This window comes from Cornus florida, unplaced genomic scaffold (assembly GCF_030987335.1).
Source record: "Cornus florida cultivar Cherokee Brave unplaced genomic scaffold, ASM3098733v1 CherokeeBrave_3.0.0_Hap2_Chr02, whole genome shotgun sequence".
Taxonomy (NCBI): domain Eukaryota; kingdom Viridiplantae; phylum Streptophyta; class Magnoliopsida; order Cornales; family Cornaceae; genus Cornus; species Cornus florida.
Window position 1 is genome coordinate 8762320 of NW_026775572.1, and position 23608 is coordinate 8785927.

Sequence of the window (23608 nt, forward strand, 5' to 3'; positions counted from 1 at the left end):
ATTTAAAATCATACTTTCAGTCAATCAACATGCTATCATATTTTTCGTCACTAATTTAACCCACATTAATTTTGGTCTTACCCATTAAAGACTATGTCACTTTTTCTAATCGACACACTTCTTTGTAAATTGCATATGTTTAAATCATCTTTTAACTTATTGTATCTTTGTTTAATGATACCCTAGCCATATCCCCAATGTGAGTTGTATTTTTTTTAATCTTACCGTACATTATCGTATCCATATCAACATTTACATTTCTGTCACACCCAACATTTAATACCTTAAAGTATGATTAAGGTAATAAATGTTCTATAAAACTCCCCCTTCTTTTTCTTTCTTTTTTTCTTTTTTAATTTATTTCCCGCAAGTTTCTATAGAACTCCCATTCAATTATAAGTGGATAAATTGTATCTATGAAGACACAAGTACTATAAATATAAAGGCATTTAGTACTTGCTTCTACGTTGTTTTTTTTTTTTTATTTCCCGCAAGTTTCTATGGAACTCCCATTCAATTATAAGTGGATAAATTCATTAAATTGTATCTATAAAGACATAAGTACAAATATAAAGGCATTTATTAGTACTTGGTTCAAAGTTTTTAAGAGTTCCCTTTTCTTTTTTTTTTGTTCTTTTTCTTTTTTAATCTTCATCTAAATGTTTTCTTTTCCAGTAGTGCAAATATTTGACCGTAGAATTTGTTATCGTTATTAATAAGATAAAATAAAAAAACATTGTAATATATATGTTTCATGTCTTACCGAGGAAAGAGTTTCACTGTTTCAGGGCATAAAGGAAAAAAGTGTTCCGTTGCCGGGAATCGAACCCGGGTCTTCTGGGTGAAAGCCAGACATCCTAACCGCTGGACGACAACGGAATTATATCGTCAAGACTGTGATCAAATATAATTATTATCTACAAAGTAATATTTTATTTTATTATTATTTTTTTTTTGTAGTGACCCTCATTGCTCGTAATGATATCTTATATTAAAATTACGATGAATTTTAAATAGATGTGACTGGATGATTTTGTCAATGTCATCTTCGGGTAAATTTATTAGTGAAACCACTTCATTCAATGATAAGCATAATAGATAGAGAGTTTGGTGTTGTTTCAAAACCACTTTTTGTGCACTTTTTGTTATGAAATGAGAGATTCAAAAGGCAATGAAACATTTTCTTGGTGACCAAACATGCACGCAGCTCTTAGAAAAATGACAACAAAAATTAATTTGATAGATTAGTCCCCGTTGAATTTGATGCACTTGATGAATTGCGGCTGGCCAACTGTACTGGAAAGTTCTGAATTTGTCCCAAAAAAGTACTTTCTATTTTTTTTTGCTTGTTCCAACTTTCTTTCAGTTTTTGCAACATGTCATTGACCAAATTTTCTTTTTTAAACTTGAATAAAAATAGAAATTGACCGTACTATTTTCATTTTTAGTAAATGAATTTGTTTATAAGAATTATGAAGATGGAAATTAATATTTGAGAGTTAAAAAAGATTGATATATGAAATTGGGTCTTTTTTTTTCTTTTTTTTTTTTTTTTTTTTTAAGAACAAATAGAATAATAGCACTCAAATCAATTTTGAATTGTTTTACTTTCATTTAAAAATTCAATAATAATATATCACACGAGTCGGTCAGAGTTAATAATGCATTATGAGTAGTCATGCTCACATGACTATAAAATAACTAATTAAATGATCCATTTGGTTAAAGAATTTAAGTTTACACACTAAAATGTAAAGTGATTAATTTTAATGAGAGTTAGCTTCAAATGAATCAAGTCGAGCTGATATTCAGTCTATTCAAACTTGACTTGGGATCCGACGAGATTTGAAAAGTTAAACTCAGATTCAACTTATCATTAATGAAAAAGTTCAGACTCAACTCACATAACAACTATTGTCATTCGAGTTCGATTTGAGTTTGTGTTCAATGACCGTTTTGAACCATTCATAAACTAATTAGAGCCTACACAAGTATGTTCATGAACTTATATAAACATGCACAAACCTGTGTTCATGAATCTCATAATTAAACATATGCGAGTCTACGCAAACATAGTGTTTACGAGCTTAAACGAGTTGAGCCTAACAGTATTCAAGATCAAATCGTTTACTAAAAGAGCCAAAAAATAAAACTTAGCTCATTTACTTAATCAACAAGCTCAAGTTGGACCCAAATTATTCATGAACTGTTTGATTTATTTATTACCCAAATTTTAATGAAATGTTGTATATGCTCAATACTCTAAATTTTGGTGAAAAGAAAATGTTTGTGAGCTTATTTAAATTTTCAATTCATTATACAGTGGATGCAGATTTATTAAATAAATATGGTTTGTGAGCCCAAGTTTGTTCATGATGCTAGTAAAATTTATTATGAATCACTTAGCCAGATTTAGAAAGGAATAAACGAGATAATACTTGCCACATCACTATATGAGAGAGAGTGGGTGAGAAAACTATGTAAGAGGTGACGGACTTTTAATAATAAGACGCATGTATCACTTATCATTTCTTAACTTTAACGAGTCTAGATAATCAATTTTTCCAGTTGTTTAGGTAATCAATTTCATCACTCTTCAGTTGGGTTTTAACCATTTTTTTTTTTCTTAGAACATATGTATCAGCCCCATAACATACGCACTATTTAAATCAGGAATACGATTCGAAAGCGAGACCTCCAAGACATAGTTCCCGAATCCCTGCCAAGAGAGCTATGTTTTAACCATTTACCAGTTGTGAAGGTTCTTGAGAATCTGTCAATCTTATAAATAACAGGGAGTGATATTTAAATACAAAATACAATGTAGTATCAACTAAAAAGGCTGTTGTGCTGTGTGCCTCGGCCCATATTTATAGCACCAGGCCCTTATATGAGCAAAGGAGTCCATCGATACTTCTCTTAGGGTAGCCATCATGACCCTATCGGATATAATAGGAGTAATTCGGTCCTTTTTGTTTCTAGAATGGGTACCATTACATTAAATACCCATCTTCTTGAAGGCGGCAGTAGTTGAAATTCATTAATGTGATTAGCAGTGTGAGAGACACGTGGGCTCATCATTCCTGTGTTAAGCATCTAGTGTCCCTAGTGATACCGGACTCGAGTCAGGTCTAGTGACATGGGATATGCCACATGGCCTTTTGGGCTTAATCCCCTACACCAGTTACCACCAAAATTTTAAATATTGAAAGTCAAGTCCAACAGCGTAACATTGTATAGTTTGCACTGTATCATAGGTTGTTAAATTTTAATATATATATATATATATATATATATATATATATATATATATATATCACGTTCACATTTTGTAGACATTTCAAATTTCAAAATTTACAGTCTCAACACACTTAAAAAGCCATTAATGACTTTTAATTGATATTTTGTTTTCGTATTTGACACAAAAAATGTAAAGCCAATTGAGGGGGAAAAAATGTGGTTAAAGGCAATTGTTGTGTAATGTCAACAAATTGGTACTTCCTTTTCTTATTTGATAGCATTTTTTATTTATTTAAATTTATGAAATTGATAAGGACATTTTTTGACTTGTAAATGATAATATACATTTCTATTTTTACTTTTCACACACACATATATATGATTAGGACAATATTGTTTTAAAAGGAGTATTATGTTTTTCAATGTCCATAGGTAGTATATACCTTTTCTATTTGTACTTTTGTACTTTCCATTTATAATACAAGCAACAAGCTCCTTGAAACACTTATATATACCTTCAAACATTTTTCAGAATCATGCATATTTAACAATTTTTCATCCAATCTTTTCTGATAACCCAAAATATATTAAAATAATTTTGTAACAATTTTTTTGACAATTTATACTTCTCATGCATCAAGACCGTTGCTCGATGCTAAGGAAGAAAAAAATTTACTTTAGATTCGAACTCATATTTGATGTCAAATTCTTATATACACCATCTTTCTTAGACATTCTTTAAAGTATTTATAAAATATGTCTAATAAAGTTTAGAGTTCAAAATTATCTCAAAGTTTTTTATTTTTTTTATTGAATTTCGATTTTGTTTTGAAATTTTAATTTTGTTGTAAGACTAAAGTGGTAGGTTTATTTAGGTAGGTGCAATCAGACCTGCATTTTGAGGACCTAAACACCCTAGAAAAATCAATTACTTACGTAATGGGACCATCACAAATCCTACTGCATCTTGAGGACCTAAACACCTTTGAGAAATCAATTATTGCTTAGTAACCATGACAAGGGAAGAATATTTCTTTCATCGGAAACCACACGACACTTTGTCTTGGTGGATCATGTTAAGGCGATAAGTAACTTAATTTCGTTCATACATTTCAAATATTTTACATCTCATATATATATTTTACAGAAACGTAAAATCAAAATAGACGATAAAATTTGACCTTACATCCATATCATGCCAATTCATATTATAATGGTGGGCAACAAAAATAAATAATAATAATAAAAAAAATAAATAAAGAAAGAAACAAAAAGACAATCCGTACACGAATGAGGTGTTAGTGATTTGAAATAAATGACAAACGCATAAATACGACAAAAGCAAGAGGTGATAAATCAAAGAGTTTCACTTTTTCATAATTCTAACTCTTTAAAAAATATAAGTTCCACTCAACTTCATTATCGATTCTTGTATTCGTTTTCATTGACAATACCTCTTCAATTCCGCACACGTAAATTAACTTTGGTACTTAAAATTATACTTTATATATATATAGATATTTGATGGCCGGTGATATTGTTGAAATATGTTGGAGTTGAAACTTGAGACTTGCATCAATTCAATTCAATTCAATTCAATTCAACAAAACACAATCTCATTAAGCCGAAAATGATACCTAATATGAGCTACCATCATTTTCCTTCAAGACAAAGTTTGAACTCCATACAAGTTAATCAAATTTCGGTGGTATAATTCAAATGCAAATCAAGTAATTAATGACAAACTTCTTATGGCAGCCAAATTGATTGTCAATTACTTACGTGGTCCAAATTAGAAATTAACCTCTTGCTCTAATATAAAATCTACAATTTACGAGTCGTCGATTCACAGCTTATTAATTCTCCCCCTTAAATATCAACCATGGCCAAAGGTTAAAGTCATTTTATTTGAAAACACGCCATACCGTACACGTAATTCAAATTCAGTTGCTGCAATTCAACTTTGTGATTCGTGGATGGTGATATGATTGATATATTTATGGCTCAATGCAAACTCCTAACTGCCAATTTGACTTTAAATGGCTATTACTGGTGGTCCTTATCAAGCAAATTTTTTTTGGCTATGACATTAACAAGTCATTGTTTGTCAGACCTTGGTTAAATTTAGTGATTTGGATGTGATATGAAAGACGGTGATTCCAACAGATGAGAATTGAAACGCAAGTTTAAATATAGAACCGTCGTCAACATGCATAGATGAATTTGGTCGAAAAAGTTCGTCGAAAGGCTCTCAAGTCGTTAGTTTTGTACAAATGAGACATCAATTATGATTTTATTAATGAACACGAATTACTCACGAATATGTCTAGTTGAATCGGATATAAGTCTATGATTTCACTTCTAATGTTTTAAGAATCATTAAAATGTGGAATATAGAGGTAAGTAATTAGTACTTGCTCCTAATGTTTTAAGAGTTATGTGGAGGGAAAAGTTTCCCCCAGTAAAAGCACAACACCTGTGCAACACGTGCAAGAGGTGATAAAATCAAACAATTTTCCTTTCTCAAAATTCTAATTCTTTTGAAAAATAGAAGTTCAATTGCTCAACTTGATTATCGATTCTTGTGTTCATTTTTGTTAATAAACTATGATACTTCATGTTATATTTGATTGTGGTGATATGGTTGAAATATTGTTGGGCTGAGAGTTGGATCAATTCAATTCAAACAATGATCTCATTAACCCCCAAAATAATGTCTAATTGCCAGGATTCTAAAAGCAGTATCACTATAGCATCACAAAAAGCACAAGAAAATGAAATTAACTAAATTTAAAATAGACCTTCCAAAAAAAAAAAAATTGAAAAAAATGGAAAAAAAAAAAAAAAACAAAAAAACAAAAAAACAAAGATTTTCAATTCCAATCATATTGGCATTTGAATTTCGAGGTAACAAATTTTGACTCCCAGTAACAGAATTATGAACACACAGCTTTGTTTCTTCTTTAGCATAACCATCTTCTTCTGTAAGGGAGTAGCGAGGAAAAGCTATAAGAAGTAATAAACCATCAATAGAGGCAACAATTTTGGAGTAACCTTTCGGAATAATGCCCTGGGCAACGTTTTTTGAACATTAACACCCCCTGAATTTTTAAAATTTTGCTTCCACGCCCCTCATGACCTACAAAAATACTTAAATGCACTTTGACAAGTCAACAATTACTTTTTAATCCTAAAATGACTTGAATGTCATTTCTAATTTTAATATATACAGAATAACTAATTCATCCATTATTTAGCCAATTGCAGTAATTTTTCTATCACCGAAACAACACCACCACCACAATATAGAAAAATAAAATTCAAACACCCAAATAACTTAGACACCACTATAATGGTAGGAAAAAAATAATAATAATAAAATAAAATTTGAAAACAACCAAAGCAAACCTAGACACCACCACAAAAATATATAAAATAAAAATACAAAACAAAACCCCAACACCGCCAAATTTCCCCCAAATTCTGGGGACTTGCCCTAGCTGCTCCTCTCAAGTCTCAACCCATATGAACTTGTCGAAACAATAGTAAAGTAAATGTACGAAAGAGTCGCGTTCGGGTATAACATTTCAATATTGGATCGGTCTCTCCAATGACACTCATGTGAGGAAACCTCACATATCCACCGCAGATGTGCTCACCTGGTCGATTCGCCAGCCACCGGCTCTGCTACTTCTGTTTATTGCTCCACAGCCCGTTCAAACCATGTTAGTTCATCTCCGCCTCAGTACGAACAAAATTTCATGAAATTTATGGGTGTCTATCCTTGTTCCGTGCAAGACGTTGTCGACATCCTTGGCGTTGCTGGCCACAATCATGTCACCATAAAATAAAATCCAGTTGACACTTAGAAAGCAAAAAATAATGGCACATTCACATTTTGGAGACATTTCAACTTTCAAAATTTACAATCTTTAACACACTTACTTTTATTTGATATTTTCTTTTCGGACCCATTTGAAATTGCTTCTCTACCATTAAAAAACACTTTCATTTTTAAAAATTATGGTGAGATATCTTTGGTAATAAAAATAAGTACGGTTAGAAAGAAGATGTTTCATAAAATAAAAAGCCCATTCACTTGAAGCTATAGATAATAACTTTTAGAATTGTGTTTTAGTTAGAGGTAAATTTTTTAAGGAAACTGTAATTTTTTAGACAATTTAATCCTTCTATACTTTTTATAAATACAATTTTATCCCTAGTAATAAAGAATATACAATACAACTATTATGCAAACCAATTTGTGTTGCCTACAATTTTATCCCTAATAATAAAGAATATACAATACAACTATTATGCAAACCAATTTGTATGCAAACCAATTTGTGTTGCCTGGGAGATTGGAATTCTACTTAATATTGTTGTCCTTAAAATCTATATCTATGTTATTTCTTAACCATATATCAAGCACTTGAAATAATTAAGGCCATTGACTAAAGGGATATTATGACAGCAACCTTAATGATATATGAAAATTATGGTGTTTTTTTAGATGAACTTCTTGAATTGGATAATTATTACTTTTGATCAGAGTTGCAAAGTGTTTGGAAATTGAAATTTTTTTGGATTTCACTCTTGGTTTAACTTTATTTAAAACTAAAATCACACAAAGCTATAGTTAGTACATTCATAAAAATGAAAAATAAATAAGCTACAATTAGTAAAATTAAACTTTCATCTTGAATCTTATATAATTTGAAATTCATAAACATGACTTATGATGTTCTATTTTTATTCTTTGGTAAGCAAGAATTCATATTATATAGAACCAAAAAAATATTTACAAAGGGTAGGGATATTATTAGTAAATTCAGTACTAAAAGTGATTTTAGTAATATTGTTACCAAACAAATTTAGAAGTGTTTTAAGTATAAAAAGCCCTTTATACAATATATTACCAAACGCATAACATACTTTTAATTGACAACAATTTTATAACAGCTCTATTATTAAAGCACTTTCATTATTCTAAAACAATTCCAAACTGGCACAAACTTATTTGACAGTTGACACAACCACTGTAAAGTCAATCGAGGGGGAAAAAAAAAAAAAAAAAAAAAAAAAAAGAAAAATAATAAACATCATGAATGATTTTCATAATATATTATCATAAATGATATGAATTTAAAAGTAAATTTTTAGGAGAGAAAAATATGAAAGGAATAGAAACCCGAAACAAATTAGGGAAAGAAACGAAGAAGGGAAAAAAAATCCTAAAATAAATTAAGGAGAGAACCGACATATCCTTAAAGAGATACAAATACTTGACTGATAAATATATACACACTTTTGATTCATCAAAAACTTTGATAATAATTACATAATGAGTTATTGTGAATTTGTAATTTATATTATGACTCCTAAATTAGGATTATATTTGCATCTTTGTATAGTTAAAACTTAAATTAGGTTGTATAAGTGTGTGTGTATATATATAAGCGAAGATGAGGTTATATGCATGTGTAAGGACCGATACTTTGTTGCAAAGAATCGAGATCTTCATAAAATTCAATTAAGGTTCATGTGCCCAGGTTCAAGGTTTAATTTATTAACTATTTTCTATGTTAGTTTTATGGTATGTGAGAGATTTATATCTATTTTAGAAAGTGAGAGAGAGAAAGGCAAGTTACATGGAAGAGAGAAAGCGACAGTCGTAATGAGTAGAGTCTATAAGAGTGCGTACAAAAATGAACTTCAATAGCGAAATTGTAAAACGTTGTGGACTTGTCATAATATCATTCATCATACAAATCTTGAAATTTCTTTCATGATATGTATGAGAAAAAAATGTTAAAGCCAGTCATATTTTTACGCTTATCAAATGTCAATATACACCATCTTGTAACAAATTTTTTGATAATCTATACTTCTCATATGCCGTACATGCATCAAGACCCTTCCTCGATGCAAAGGAAAAAGAAAAATACTTTAGACTCAAACCCATATTTGTCCGCTTATCAAATGTCAACCACTTATATACACCATCTTTCTTAGACATTCTCTAGATTATTCGTAAAATATGTCTAATTAAGTTTTGAGTTCAAAATTATCAAATACTATTGAATTCCGATTATTTTTTGGAATTTTAATTTTGTTGTAAGACGAAAGTGGTAGGTTTAGTTATGTAGGTGCAAACATCATCAAAAGACCTGCATTTTGAGTACCTAAACACCCTAGAAAAATCAATTACGGAGTATGACCATAACAAATCCTACTGCATTTTGAGGACCTAAACTCGAGAAATCAATTATTGCGTAGTGACCATGACAAGGGAAGAATATTTCTTCAACGAAAAAGGGCATGGCTTTACCTTGGTAACCAAGTTAGGGCGACGAGTGATTTAATTCCGTTCATACATTACATCTCATATATTTTTCATGAAAACGAGAAATCAAAGTAAACGATAAAGTTTGACCTTACAACGATATCATGCCATTTCATATCATAATAGAGGGCAACAAAAATAAATAATAATAATAAAATATAAAAGTAAATAAATAAATAAGCACAAAGACCATCCGTACACATGAATTTGCATGAATGAGGTGTTAGTGATTTGAAATAAACGGCAAAGGCGTGAATGCAACAAATGCAAAAGGTGATAAATCGAACAATTTCATTTTCTCATAATTTTATCTCTTTGAAAACTATAAGTTAATTTTTGTACTTAAAATTATACTTTATGATATATATATATACACACACATACACTTATATTTGATGGCCGGTGATATTGTTGAAATATGTTGTGGTTGAGAGTTGCATCGAGTCAATTCAAATAAAAAATACACAATCTCATTAACTCCGAAAGTGATATCTAATTGCCAATTTTTTTTGGATATTTTCGATTGAGAGAAGTTTGTCTGAATTATTGTTTGGGGTAGGTGTAAGCAAATCAAGCAGCTAATGACAATGACAACCAAGATTGTCGATTCGCATCCTATTAATTCTCCCCCTTAAATATTGGCCAAGAGTTACCGTGATTTTATTTGAAAACACAGCATCTTTATGACTGTGGAATTCAAATTCAGTAGCTGCAATTCAATTTTTTGATTCATGGATGGTGATACGATTGATATATGTATGGCTCAACGGAAACTCCTTACGGCCCATTTGTTAAATATTTGATAAGGGATTCTAAGCAGGTGGTTGTTAGGTGCAGGTGCAGGTGCAGGTGGCTTAGTGGGGCAAACAAGTCCATTCATTTTCTTGAAACACATATTACACTGCAGTTGACGTTATTTATGTTCGTGGAAGGACTTTCTGTCCCACGTATTTTAAATATAAGGTATGATTTGGATGTATAAGTTATATCTAACAAGATTGTGAATTTATTCGATTCCACACCAATAGAAAATAATGTTTGGTTGCTTAGTGAGAGGTAAATGACCATCTTTTTATATAGGCAAGGATTTTATAACCGTATGGTTTATCATACTTGGAAAGAACGAAATGAGAGAATTTTCAAAGGGAAGAGATATTTCCAAAGAGCAATTCTTAGAGCATTTTCAATGTTAAAACTTATTTTCGCATGCCAAATTTATATTTTGACAAGTGTATTACGTAAAATGTTTTTTTTTAACACAATCAGTATTCTTTTTCAAGTACTATTCCCACAATTCATATTTGCATCAATAATATTAATATTAGGTACATTCCAAGTCAAATTGTAGACATTAAAAGAAAACTAAAATTAAACATAATTAAAAAGAAATACAAATCTAAAATATCTAGTCCAAAAAAAAAAAAAAAAAAAAAAAAATTTTTTATAATTTTTTTACCACTATTTGTGAATTAATTTTTTTATATAATTTTTTTTTTTGAAAATTTATATATATATATTATATACATATAGAGATGCGAGCGGATGATGACTGGTGAAAAAGGGCACCGTTTTGGGAAATGAGAGGCTTATCAAAAAAATTTGACAGCAATCATATAGGAGAAGAAATTTGATAATCTCAAATTTTGAGAGCTCAAATAAAAGCTCATTGACTTTTTTTTACCCAAGTCTTATATTTTGAATTTGAGAGGCCCAAATGAGAGAGCATTGGAGTTGCTCTTATTCGTATCTGCAACACAATCATCTCAATTTTGAAATTAGGGTTCCTTCGAGATTGTTCAACTTCCAGAGGGATCCTCAAGGATTGGAACCTTTCTCCTTCCTACTGTCGCCCGCCACCGAGACCTCCAGACTAATCTTTTCCAGCTACTGTCTCTCTTTTCACCGGAATGGATCTTGGTTGAGCTGCTTTAACGGATTCTTTCTGCTATTTGAGTTTTCCCTTGTTGTCCTTGGGCTTGTATCGTGTCCCCTTATGGATTGTCTGGCCTAAGGCCCCCCTTGTGTAATTTTTCTCAATTTATTCAGTTGCTTAAAAAAAATAAAATAAAATAAAATATAAATAAATAAAAAAAATGTGGGGGAGGGGGGTTTATAACAAACGGATATGATTTGTACCCGCCACCGGGCGCCGGGGGGGGGGGGGGGGGGGGGGGGATTCAAGAATGCTCTAAAAAACTCTAGAACACATTGTACAATTCTATCCAAATTTAGAACACACTTGCATAGAGAAGTTTAAAATATTATTGTTAGTGCGAATTGTCCATGTCATATTCCTACTGTACCTTGCATGGCATAACCTTCCATTCAATTATTGCATAGTGACCATGACGGGGGAAGAAAAATTTTGCAATTGAAAACGGCATGACACGGCCTTGATGACTAAACAACAAGTGGCTTAATTCTATTCATACGTTATAAACGTTTCACATTACCACATGTCACATATCATCATACTACGTATTTGTTTTTCAAAGATTTTTATTGAATAATGTTGGAAAAACAGAAAGCTTATTTTATATATTTCCTATGAGAATTTTGATACTGTAAACTTAAAAAAAATTATATAAACAAATAAGAAAATCAGGAATGCCTTGTTTATTAGTTTAAATGAGCCGAGTCTAATAATATTTAAGATTAAATTATTTACTAGGCTCAAATTTAAAACTCAATCTCTTTATTTAGTGAATAAGTCTGAGTCAAATCCGAACGTGATCACATTTACAATTACATGACACCATTACATGATCACATTTGACACTTAAAACTATAATGGTGACCCAATAAAATAAATAATAATAATAAAACAAAAAATAAGTAAATAAAGAAGTGTGAATTTGTATGAATGAGGTGTTAATTATTTGAAATAAATAAAAAAAAAAAAGGCATGAATGTGATGTGACAGATGCAAGAGATTATAAATTGAACTGTTTCATTTTCTCTCAATTCTAACTCTTGAAAAATAAAAGTTTGTTTGCTCAACTTGATTATTGATTCTTGTGTTCATTTTTTGTTGAAAAAAACTCTTCAACTCTGTACACGTGAATTAACTTTGGTACTTAGAATTATACTTTATGCTATATATATATATATATGTGTGTGTGTGTGTGTGTGTATTTATGTGTAAGCAAATCAAGCAATTAATGAGGGCTTCAACGAAATTAATTGCCCAATTACTTACGTGGCCCCCGATTTGCAGCTGATTAATCCTCTCTCCTTAAATATGATAAAATATCTTCCATGGCCAAGGTTGCAGTCATTTCTTTGAAAAAAAACACAGCATCTTCGTGACCGTACACTTAGTTCAAATTAAGTACTTGTAATTCAACTTTGTGATTCATGGATGGTGATATGATTGATATATGTGTGGTTGAATGAAAACTCCAAACTGCCGATTTGACTTTAAATGGATATTTTCTGGTGGTCCTTATCAATCGATTTTTTTTGGCTGTAATTTTAACAAGTTATTGCATATCAGATCCTATAGCTAAGAAGGTGATTCCCTCGGTTGAAAATTGAAATTATAGTTTAAATATAGAACCGTACTAAATACATACATGAATTTGGTCGAAATAGTTCGTGGAAGGACTTCCAATTCTTTATTTCTGTACAAGTGAGACGCCAATTCTAATTTTATTAATAATAACAAGTTACACTCGAGGTAGGTTAAGTTGAAATAAATATAAGTCGATAATTTCACTCTATTTTAAATCTAAAATTAATCCTTCATCATTTTCAAACTGTCCAAGTTACAGTACACTTTTTTTTTTTTTGCCAATGTCTTCTAGTCTATCTGGTAAGATGCCTCCTGTTGGCTATTGAAGCGCATGGGTTCGAGTCTTGGCACCAACTAATCCCTAACATTTACCCCTTAAAAAAAAAACTTTTTTGATGAAATTTTAGCTAAAGCTTAAAATTTAAAATTGTTGAACATGTCACTCCATAATTTATGTTTCTATGAAATGAAATATGAAATTAGGACCTCATGAATGAAAATTTATATGATTTGGAGTCGCCATTCTAAACATATAATTTATATAAAACCAACAGAAGAAGTGTCAATTGGACCGCATAGCGCAGTGGATTAGCGCGTCTGACTTCGGATCAGAAGGTCGTGGGTTCGACTCCCACTGTGGTCGATTTTTTATTTTTATTTTTTATTTTTTACTTGCCCACCTACCCTAGTCCTTACATATCAAATAACTAGTCAGAAGACTCAGAACACAAATCAGATATGTTTATCATCTACTAAATATATGAAATACATATATATATATATATAGAGAGAGAGAGAGAGAGAGAGAGAGGTGATGGGTGTATTCTTTTTAAAAAGTAAAAACCTTGGATGACGAAAGGACTTTATGGTGATATGTGATGAGGGAATGAAGTTACCACACATCGGTTGGTGACTTTAGATTACCTATGGTGATAGATTCAAGCATCAACTCGGTAAGATTAGGGTTTTAATTGGATAGTTGAAGGGTCAACAATATAAATTGAACGAGTTCAACCTGACGAGCTCAACTTGATCAAAAAATTTTAATTTTTTCTAAAAGTTAAGATGATTTTTGTAGTGTTACGTTTTGGATTGATTTGGTTATTGAATTAGACTCCAACTATTTTTATCAGGCTTGGTTAGATCTCAAGAGCAACCGAAATTAAATTGGGGTTGAAAGTGGTTAATTTTGACCCAATCCACGTATAAAAAATAAAAGTGTGAGATTGGACTAGGACTTGGTTTAAGTAGGTCCGCATAAATTAAAGTGGTTAATTTTGACCCAATCCACGTATAAAAAATAAAAGTGTGAGATTGGACTAGGACTTGGTTTAAGTAGATCCGCATAAATTAAAGAGCTTGATAGCTTGGTAATATGAACGCTATTACTATGCTTGGAATATGGGCTGGCCCAAAGTGATCAAATTAAATCAACAACAAATTCGGCCCAATTTGGGCCATTGAACGGCCCATATTCATAATAAATCAGATAATGGGCTGGAGTGTGTGGTCTTAGGTATATTTAATATACAAAGGCCATGATACACAACCAAATAAATTTAAAATAAACTTCCAAGTCTAATGTAATAGTTAATCCCAATCCTATCATTCAATAATATACGAGTTTTTTTTTTTTTTTTTTATTGGACTATACACATAATGCCACTTCATTAGTTTATTTTGTGTATCATTTGGTAGAGATTCGAAAAAATAAATAAATAAAAAACAATAGAAAGGGAATCTTGTATATTAAAAAGAGTCAATGTTTGGTACAACTACAAATGTTTAGGCTACTCACCATAAGAACGTGTATACTAATCTTAAAACAATCACTTCTTTCAAATTAATAATAATCAGTGCCCTCAATTAACCACTATTACATAGGTAATGATCCATCGATCACCCTCGTCCACTGAAGTGAGTTGTATTTCATTTGAAAGTTAATGAATATATATGTGTGTATATATATATATATATATATATATACACGTGTAGTATATTTTTATCTTATCTTTCAATGTTGCTTTCAAAGCACTAAATCAACACTCTAAAATTGAAATAAGAGAAAAATTAGTTAAAACTTTAAGACTAATTTCTAATTTCAATTCTAAGGCATTGTTTCATACTTCAAAACATAACATAAATTTTCATAAAAGTATATAAATTCATGTATGGTTCTAAAAATTGCACTTACCTTCTTTATTAATAATGTTCCTTTAACTGAAATCAATCTTGTGATGCAAGATAATAGACTATGTTGATCGGTCTCGTAATCACTTTAAAAGTCATTCTCCCTAACATTGCTTCAAAAGTGGTCATTGTCAAAGGAGATGTCGATAGTAAAACTTTTAAGAAAAAGTAAATGTAATTTCTCTAATAAGTAATTGAACCCAGAGTTTAGAGGAAAAGGTAATATTTTGGGTTAGGGAATTTTATTACTGCTTTTTTTTTTTTTTTTTTTTTTTAATGCGGAGAAAAACCTAAATTGAAATTGGATGCAGAAGTCTTTGACGTGTATAGGTGCCCAATGGCCTATACTAAGAAAAAGGTATGGTTTAAGTAAGAGTTTGGTACAATTATTAGCATAATGGGGTCTGCATTAAAAATTATTATTGAGAGCCCTTTCCTCAGAGGGGTCCTTAATTATTACATTAGTCGCTTTGAGATGAAGTCAATGCTATCTTCTCTAGTCTCTCTCTCTCTCTCTCTCTCTCTCTCTCTCTCACTCTCACTCTCACTCTCACTCGCGCGCGCGCGCGCACACACACACATCACACACTTAGTTTTACAATCACAAAGTTTCCCATATGAAATTACTCAATTTTAATGTGTCACATGGTGATATTACTTGATGTTTTGTTGCATGTCATCTATACGTCACCTACAAATAATGTCTCGCTGGTTTCGGATTCACATCGAATATTTTGGATAAATAATTAAGGATGATATATATTTTTTGAATAATGTTTTGTCCAATTTAAGTTGGATGAATTTCATCCAATTTACTAATGTAGTCCAATAAAATTACAACAAGTATTAAAATTAAATTGGGCATTGCTTAACTTTTACTTTTTAACATATGTTTTAAATCTTAACTTTTGTTTTTTTTGACACTTTTACTCTTCTCAATTCTCTAACTCATTTTCTCCCTGTCAGCTGAGTCATCCGTGGGTCTTTCTCCCCCTTCTCTGTCAATAAGGGGGTATAACTCATCCGTTTCCTTCTTTTTGAGCTTCTCGAACCGCCTTTTGTAGCCGAAGTTGAAGCCCAAAATACGTGGTTTCCTCAACTTCTCTCGTTTTAGATCTATTGAGCTACATCAGCCGGTTGGATAAAGTTGAACTCGAGCATTGTTCATTTTTATTTTTTTAATGACAAAATTATTAAGAATTAATGGTAAAAAGGAATGTTGAAAGACTCGAACATGACATCGGACGCGAGGGAGCAACCAATTGTTGGATTTTAATCAATAATTCATGTAGAAATCAAGAACACTTCAATTAACTAAAGAGAAAATTTAGTCTTGTACTGATTCATGAAAGCTTAGATATTAATTGTTAGAATTGAATCATACCAAATAAGTTGAAAAATCACAATCCAATGGTATAAAATCATATTCCCAAATTGATCATCCAATTGGAAAGAACAACCCAATCCATCAAATATCAATAATCACATTATAATCTATTTTTTAAAAAACTTGGTGCTTGGGATCATAAAATAATTTTTATTATTTATATATAAAAATTTCCAACACCAACTTGCAATCACAAATGGTAATTTAATCAATCCTAATGAATATTTGGTGTGCCTAAAATATTTATGATAAATGTTGAACTTTTATTTATTGAAGACTTTGAGAGGTTCCAAAAGCTACACTTCCATTTTACTCCATCCAAATAGTGAATTATTATATAGTACCAATTACATTTACAAGCAAGCGAGAAACGGACTCTCCTGCATCTCCCTCCATCTCTCTCTCTCTCTCTCTCTCTCTGTGAAATGGAATGAAATAGTTTCAGAATGTACTTCACTTCCCTTTACACGCACAACACATAGCTAGCACCACACAGTTCGCAAGAACACAACCCAAAATGTTATAGAACTCCCATTATTTCTCAACACAGTTCTTTCTCAATTCAATTTAATCTTTCACGTTAGTTATTGTTTAGTACCTGAATTTAATCTCTCTCTTGTGAACCCTTGAAATTCAATTCAATTTAATTCAATTCTCAAAAGAACCATGAAATTGCACAAACAATCTACTATAAGCCACCGACGAGACGAAGAGATCCCCACAAGCCAAACCTCTCCGTATTCACCCAAATCCTTAAAACACCCCAGATCTCTACCAAGATCCATCCACTACCTCTTCAAAGAACAGAGACTCCTCTTCATTCTTGTGGGTATCCTCATTGGATCCACATTCTTCATCCTCCAACCCACTTTGTCCCGCCTCGGCCCCTCCGAGTCCCATTCGTCGATACCCAGATCGTTTTCTGTCACAAAGCGTGATTCTGTGTCGAACCCATTTCGCAGTTCCAAGGATTATGGAACTGACAAGGTCAACGGAAGAGTGCCGGTGGGGATCCCACGGAGACGGATGAGAATTGTGGTGACTGGCGGAGCTGGATTTGTGGGTAGTCATTTGGTTGATAAGTTGATTGCTAGAGGAGATGATGTGATTGTGATTGATAATTTCTTTACTGGGAGGAAAGAGAATGTGATGCACCATTTTCAGAATCCCAGGTTTGAGCTTATTAGGCATGATGTTGTTGAACCCATATTGTTGGAGGTGGATCAGATCTATCACTTGGCTTGCCCTGCTTCACCGGTTCATTACAAGTACAATCCTGTCAAGACTATCATATCCTTGTTGATTGTTGTAATGATTGTGACTTCTGATACATTGTTTTAGCTCTTTGTTAAATTTTATAATTTTATGTTTTATATATATATATGTGTGTGTGTGTATATGTATGCATGTATGCATGTTTTTGCTCTTATAATGGTTGTGAATTCTGATACATAGTTTTAGCTCTTTGTTAATTGTATAGTTTTAATGATATAAATATATATCTATATCTATGTATATATATGTATATGTATGTAGGTTTATTTTTGCTCACTGGAATTTGAATTGTTTGAGATCCTTGACTGTGATTACAAGACAAATGTGATGGGTACCCTCAACATGTTGGGACTTGCAAAAAGAATTGGGGCTAGGTTTTTGCTCACTAGTACAAGTGAGGTTTATGGGGATCCACTTGAGCATCCACAAAAGGAGACATATTGGGGAAATGTTAATCCAATAGGTGAGGTGCTATGTACCATATTATTTTGCTTTCATGAAGTCGAACTTTTGGTTCCATGTGTTTCAAACTTTCCATGGTATGGATAATGCCAAAGTACTTACATTAAACATTTAGGTGTGAGGAGCTGCTATGATGAAGGGAAACGAACGGCTGAAACGTTAACAATGGATTATCATCGAGGTGCAGGGGTTGAGGTAATAGATTCTCAGTCATATTTGCTTATACATGGATTGTTGTGGAAGGCTGGACTCAATGTTACCACAATTTATAGTGTCTATGCTATTTGTCATTCCTGCCTAAAACTTTCCTTTTCTTGTAGCGTGAGTATAATTGTAGATGATCAAATATCTTACTAGGTTTTGAGGACATAAAGTTATGGCATTTGTACCTGCATCCAATTCCTGGCCATGCAGTATGTGCACATCAAAGTTGATTCTTCTTTTGTTGTTATTTTTGCTCAATAGCAGTCAAATTTCACTAACCACATGATATGCTTTCATTTATAGAGTTTATTTTTAATGGCCCACATGATGACTGAGTATGATTATTTATGGAAATCCCCTTCATTCATGTTACTTTTCCAAAAAGAGCCATATATAACATATATACCCCATGCTTGGGGAAAAAAAAAAAAAAACATCTGTACCCAAATTGAATTGTGCATTTGTATGTTTTATTTCTAGAGATATGCTAACAGAAAGTTATATTAGTTTACAACATGTCACTTTGTATTTTAATGTCCTCCAAGGCTTGTGGCTTCTTATAGAGTTTGGTTTTTCATGGTCAATAGAGTATAATTGTGGAGGGCAGGCAGATGTTCATCAATCACCCAAGCTTTCTTCTGCAGAAATGGCATGCCAATACTGTTTCTGTTGTCCATAAGCAGTTGTCACATTTTCATTTTTTCAGCATAGTAAATATTATATGTGGTTTTGGATTATTTAAGCAGAGACCATTCTTCAATTTGTTAGCAAATAAAGTAATTTTATAAGTAGGTGGGAAAGACCAAACCTGGAATTTGGGGGAAAGCAGCACTCATGAGGATGGATATGCTGCTCAAATTAATGATTTTTTTTGCTGTTGTTGATATTAATGTGAGTGTTATTGGAGTTGTTAGGTTAGAAGGGATAAAATCCTGGAATTTGATTGCACGGAATTAATTTTTGATATCTTGATAACAATTTGAGAATTTTTATTTTGATGGTTGCACATAAAATAATTAATTAGTTAAATTTTAGGCTGAGGTACTGAAGTAGTTCCTAAATTTTATGAGATAATGAATGTAGTGTTTCTTGGATTTATTCTTTTTTCCTGAAAGGTACTCATGCAACTTCTAAATATCCCAAAATGTGGGGTATAAAGCATTAATAGGAGTAATCGTAGTGCTTCTTCTTTTCAGGTGCGCATTGCACGTATTTTCAATACATATGGTCCTCGCATGTGTCTAGATGATGGACGTGTTGTCAGCAACTTTGTTGCACAGGTTTGGTCTCCTGACTGATATTCCTTACACTCTTGACAATTGACAATGCACTGAATTTTTTACTTTAAGACCGTTATAGAAAAGTTTTCTTTCAGAAGGATTTTTACTGTCATAGCTATGCATTGCAGGCCATTCGCAAACAACCACTGACTGTATATGGTGATGGAAAACAAACACGAAGCTTCCAATATGTCTCTGACTTGGTATGCCATGTTAATTTCTGTTATTTTTCCTTACGGCAACGTTTATTTGGATGTAAAATATTTTTCAAATTTTTTATTTTTATTTTTTGTTGTTTGGTTATCATAAAATATTTACGAAGAAAAAAATTATTAAAACTTAGCAAAAATAACTTACCCATCAATTTTTGCCAAATCATATTACACGCCCCACCCGATGGACTTAACCTCAACCTCAACTTAGACCTTTGTCAAACACCGAAAAAATAAAAATAAAAAAGAATTTACCTAAAACAGAAAATTCTTTTCTGAGAAAAGTATTTTACGTTACCTGCTAGTGTTTTTCCCGGGGAACTTTTTTAGATGCCTGTTGATAATGCATTAATTTGATGTCTGCTTCCTTTTCCTTTGAGCTTTGTTTTTTTAGTGTGATATAATATTCACATGGCATGCTCAAAACCTCTGCTAACCCAGCAACAATGTAAATAAAGGATTAAAAACTTTGAGTAACTTGAGAAACTCACACAAGCATGCGCACGCGCGCGCACACACACATATGTGTTTAATGGAGTATTATAATGTTGATTGAAAATGTTTGCGCATGTACATGAGTTTAAAAATGCTCATCCTAATGATTTTGCATATGTAAAGCACTGATTACCAAATGACAGTTTTTGAAAGAGGGTAATCTTATCAACTCATTATTATCCTAATAATCAACTTTAAAAACTATTAAGCATGCTGAATGGCTAACCTTCTTCATTTTCCATTTTCCTTTAACTGAGTGATTAGCAAAAATGCAAGAAATGGGTAGATGACAACCAGAACCTTTTTTAGTATAACTTGCTACTTTGGGGCATTTTGCATTAAATTCATCCTGTTAATTCTGATGATTTTAGTAATGTTGTCCTCGAGAACTAACATTCATTCTTAACCCCCCAAGGGGGTGGAATAGTCGGTTAAGAACTACACTTATAAAGTGGAGGTCTTGAGTTTGATTTCCTTCCCGAGGCCTGCCTCACAAGGCTTTTCCCTGGATTAAAATTGGCCCATGATGTTGGTCTGCTATGTGTCCAAAGGGAATTTGTCTCACCCAAAAGGTGGGGAAATCCCTCTAGCCACCACAAAATAAAAAATAAAAATTAAGAAAAGAAAATTGACATTTGTAGGCCCCTAGCAAACAAGCTTGGCTGGGAAAGAAACTTGACAATATATAGAAAACAGGTGAAAAAGGTGCACAGCAATGTGCGAGAAAATACACTGCAGTTAGACTAAACCTATGCTACTATACTGTGGTGAAGAGTTATTTATCCTACCAAAGACTGTTGTACATGTGAACTACCCTTGAGGCCTTAACCTTTTGCTTGAATTGGCACATGGAAAATTAAAGTATCCTGACTTCTTCCCCTAATTACCATGAAACTCGAAAGATTGTGACAGTGGTCAATGCTGAAGAAAGGTAGAGAAGGGATCACCTCAACTAAGACCTCTAGAATCATTATAGCTTGTAGGAGTTCCATTGATTATAATACACCCCTGCATCTATTGCACTAATTTTTTCTAGACCTCTATTTTGTAATACTAGATGGTTGGTTGTCTTGTCCATGTGATAGCCTTCTCAAGATATGTGTTGACCATGAATCTTGCAATCCTGTACACATTCATTTGCTATCAGTATGATCCTGTGTTGTGCTTGCGAGATAGTCTCTACCAAAATGAATCTTAGTCTGTTGTGATGGACCTTGGCAATGATGTGGGTCTGTAATGTAATATTAGAATTCAAGTAGAATAAGAAGAAAAGAATATTAATTTACTATAGGGATGGGCTAGCTGTGGTGTTGGCAATTCTACCAAGTACCAACATCAGTTTCTCCAAGGGTTCAAACACTTCATAGAATAGTTTTGGTATTGAAAAGAGATTGACCGAGAAATGATATTAAAGAGAGCTTCATAAACTTTTCTCAATGTCAGGTTGATGGACTGATGTCATTAATGGAAGGAGAGCATGCAGGACCTTTCAACTTGGGTAACCCAGGGGAGTTCACCATGTTGGAGCTCGCTGAGGTTTGTCATTCCTTAGATTATTACTAATAGATTGAGAGTTATTTCATTATTAAGTGATTTTTCTAATTATTGTGTCTGCTCAGCATTTTTACATTCAGGCATGCCTACAATTTCTTTCCTCCTCATACAGGTTGTTAAAGAAACAATTGATTCTAGTGCGAGAATAGAATTCAGAGAAAACACTGCTGATGATCCACATATGAGGAAACCAGATATTAGCAAAGCAAAGGAGCTGCTGAACTGGGAGCCCAAAGTATCCTTGCGAGAAGGGCTGCCTCTCATGGTGACTGATTTTCAAAATCGCATCTTAAATGAAGATGAAGGCAAAGGGCACTAGTAAGGATGACAATCAAATCAGTATGTATAGAGTTAAAAGCACATTGTGTATCTTGAATATTTTTTTTAACTATATCTTGAATTGGTACTATCGTTCCCTCACATCTCGAGTTTCTGCTATAATCATTCTCATTTATTTACATTACCTGGAAAATTTCAGCAATATGCTGCATTTGTAAGAAGATATTTCTGTTATTTCTCCACATTTTTGCAACCAACGGGAAAAAAATATATATATAGAAAATGAAATAAAACATCTACATTTGTGCTTTTGACAGGGAATTCATTTCGTCTTCACCCCTTCCCCCCTCTTCAGGCACTGTTTTGTTATATGGTGAAATGGCTGTACCGAATGAACGGTTTCTGATACTACAAAGTAAAATACGGTCTGTTCTAATTTTAAAAACTGTCTATATTGCCTTCTGCAATGTTTCCATCTGATATAACTTGTTTAGTTAACATTCTTGTGTAATGTTGTTGCTTCTGGGAAAGATTAAAGTAATCTGTTTTCTAGATCAACCTAAGTGATTCAGAACAGTTCAATTTCAAGTAAGGGGGTGTGTATGAAATGCTTAATCATTCAAGTGGTACATAAATAGAAAACAATATGATTTCTTGCAATGAGGTGTGGATGAAATGTTTAATTTAGTGTAGGTGATGGGTAGCAAAACCAGAATCTGTGTAGTCTAGAAGGGAGTGAAGGGGTCATTTACATGTGGTTCTCTCTTGATTGTGGATTGAGACAAGTGGGTGTTATTTTTATTTAATTTACAGAGAACTAAAGTGTCTCTTGGACCTTAGAACTCGTTATTAAAAATGATAAAACTCTTGCCTATTCTCAAAGCTAGTGGCACCTTGATTTTGTACCGAGTGCCTGTGTTTTTCACAACAGATTGTTTTGAATTTCCTCAAGGTTATGTTTGGCGGTATGGATTTGGGGTCTAATAATTGGAATTAGAATTGGAATTAGAGTCTTGGAATTGGTGGAATTGAAAAATATTTTGATTCAATTTCAATTCTACCAATACCAAAGCTCTAATTCCATGCTGCTAAACATAACCTAAATTATGTTAATTCAAAAGTATATTCCTTTTTCTTATATCATATTCAGATGGTTTAGATAATGAGTTT

The 23608-nt window shown here is 32.2% G+C and overlaps 1 protein-coding gene and 2 non-coding genes across 3 annotated transcripts; 2 read left to right on the top strand and 1 right to left on the bottom strand.

Annotated features, from left to right (window-relative positions):
* Window positions 1-807: 807 nt before the first annotated feature.
* TRNAE-UUC (transfer RNA glutamic acid (anticodon UUC)) lies at window positions 808-879 on the bottom strand. Its single transcript has one exon. It is a non-coding gene; the product is annotated as a tRNA-Glu (tRNA).
* A 12790-nt stretch (window positions 880-13669) lies between these two features.
* On the top strand, window positions 13670-13743 carry TRNAR-UCG (transfer RNA arginine (anticodon UCG)). The gene has a single exon. It is a non-coding gene; the product is annotated as a tRNA-Arg (tRNA).
* Window positions 13744-17022: 3279 nt separating this feature from the next.
* LOC132293488 (UDP-glucuronic acid decarboxylase 1) lies at window positions 17023-22749 on the top strand. The gene is made up of 7 exons (XM_059790998.1): window positions 17023-17967; window positions 18268-18415; window positions 18530-18609; window positions 19815-19898; window positions 20027-20101; window positions 22049-22141; window positions 22272-22749. The coding sequence occupies exons 1-7, from the start codon at window positions 17344-17346 to the stop codon at window positions 22476-22478; spliced, it is 1311 nt and encodes a 436-aa protein (XP_059646981.1). The 5' UTR covers window positions 17023-17343; the 3' UTR covers window positions 22479-22749.
* The last annotated feature ends 859 nt before the right edge of the window (window positions 22750-23608 follow it).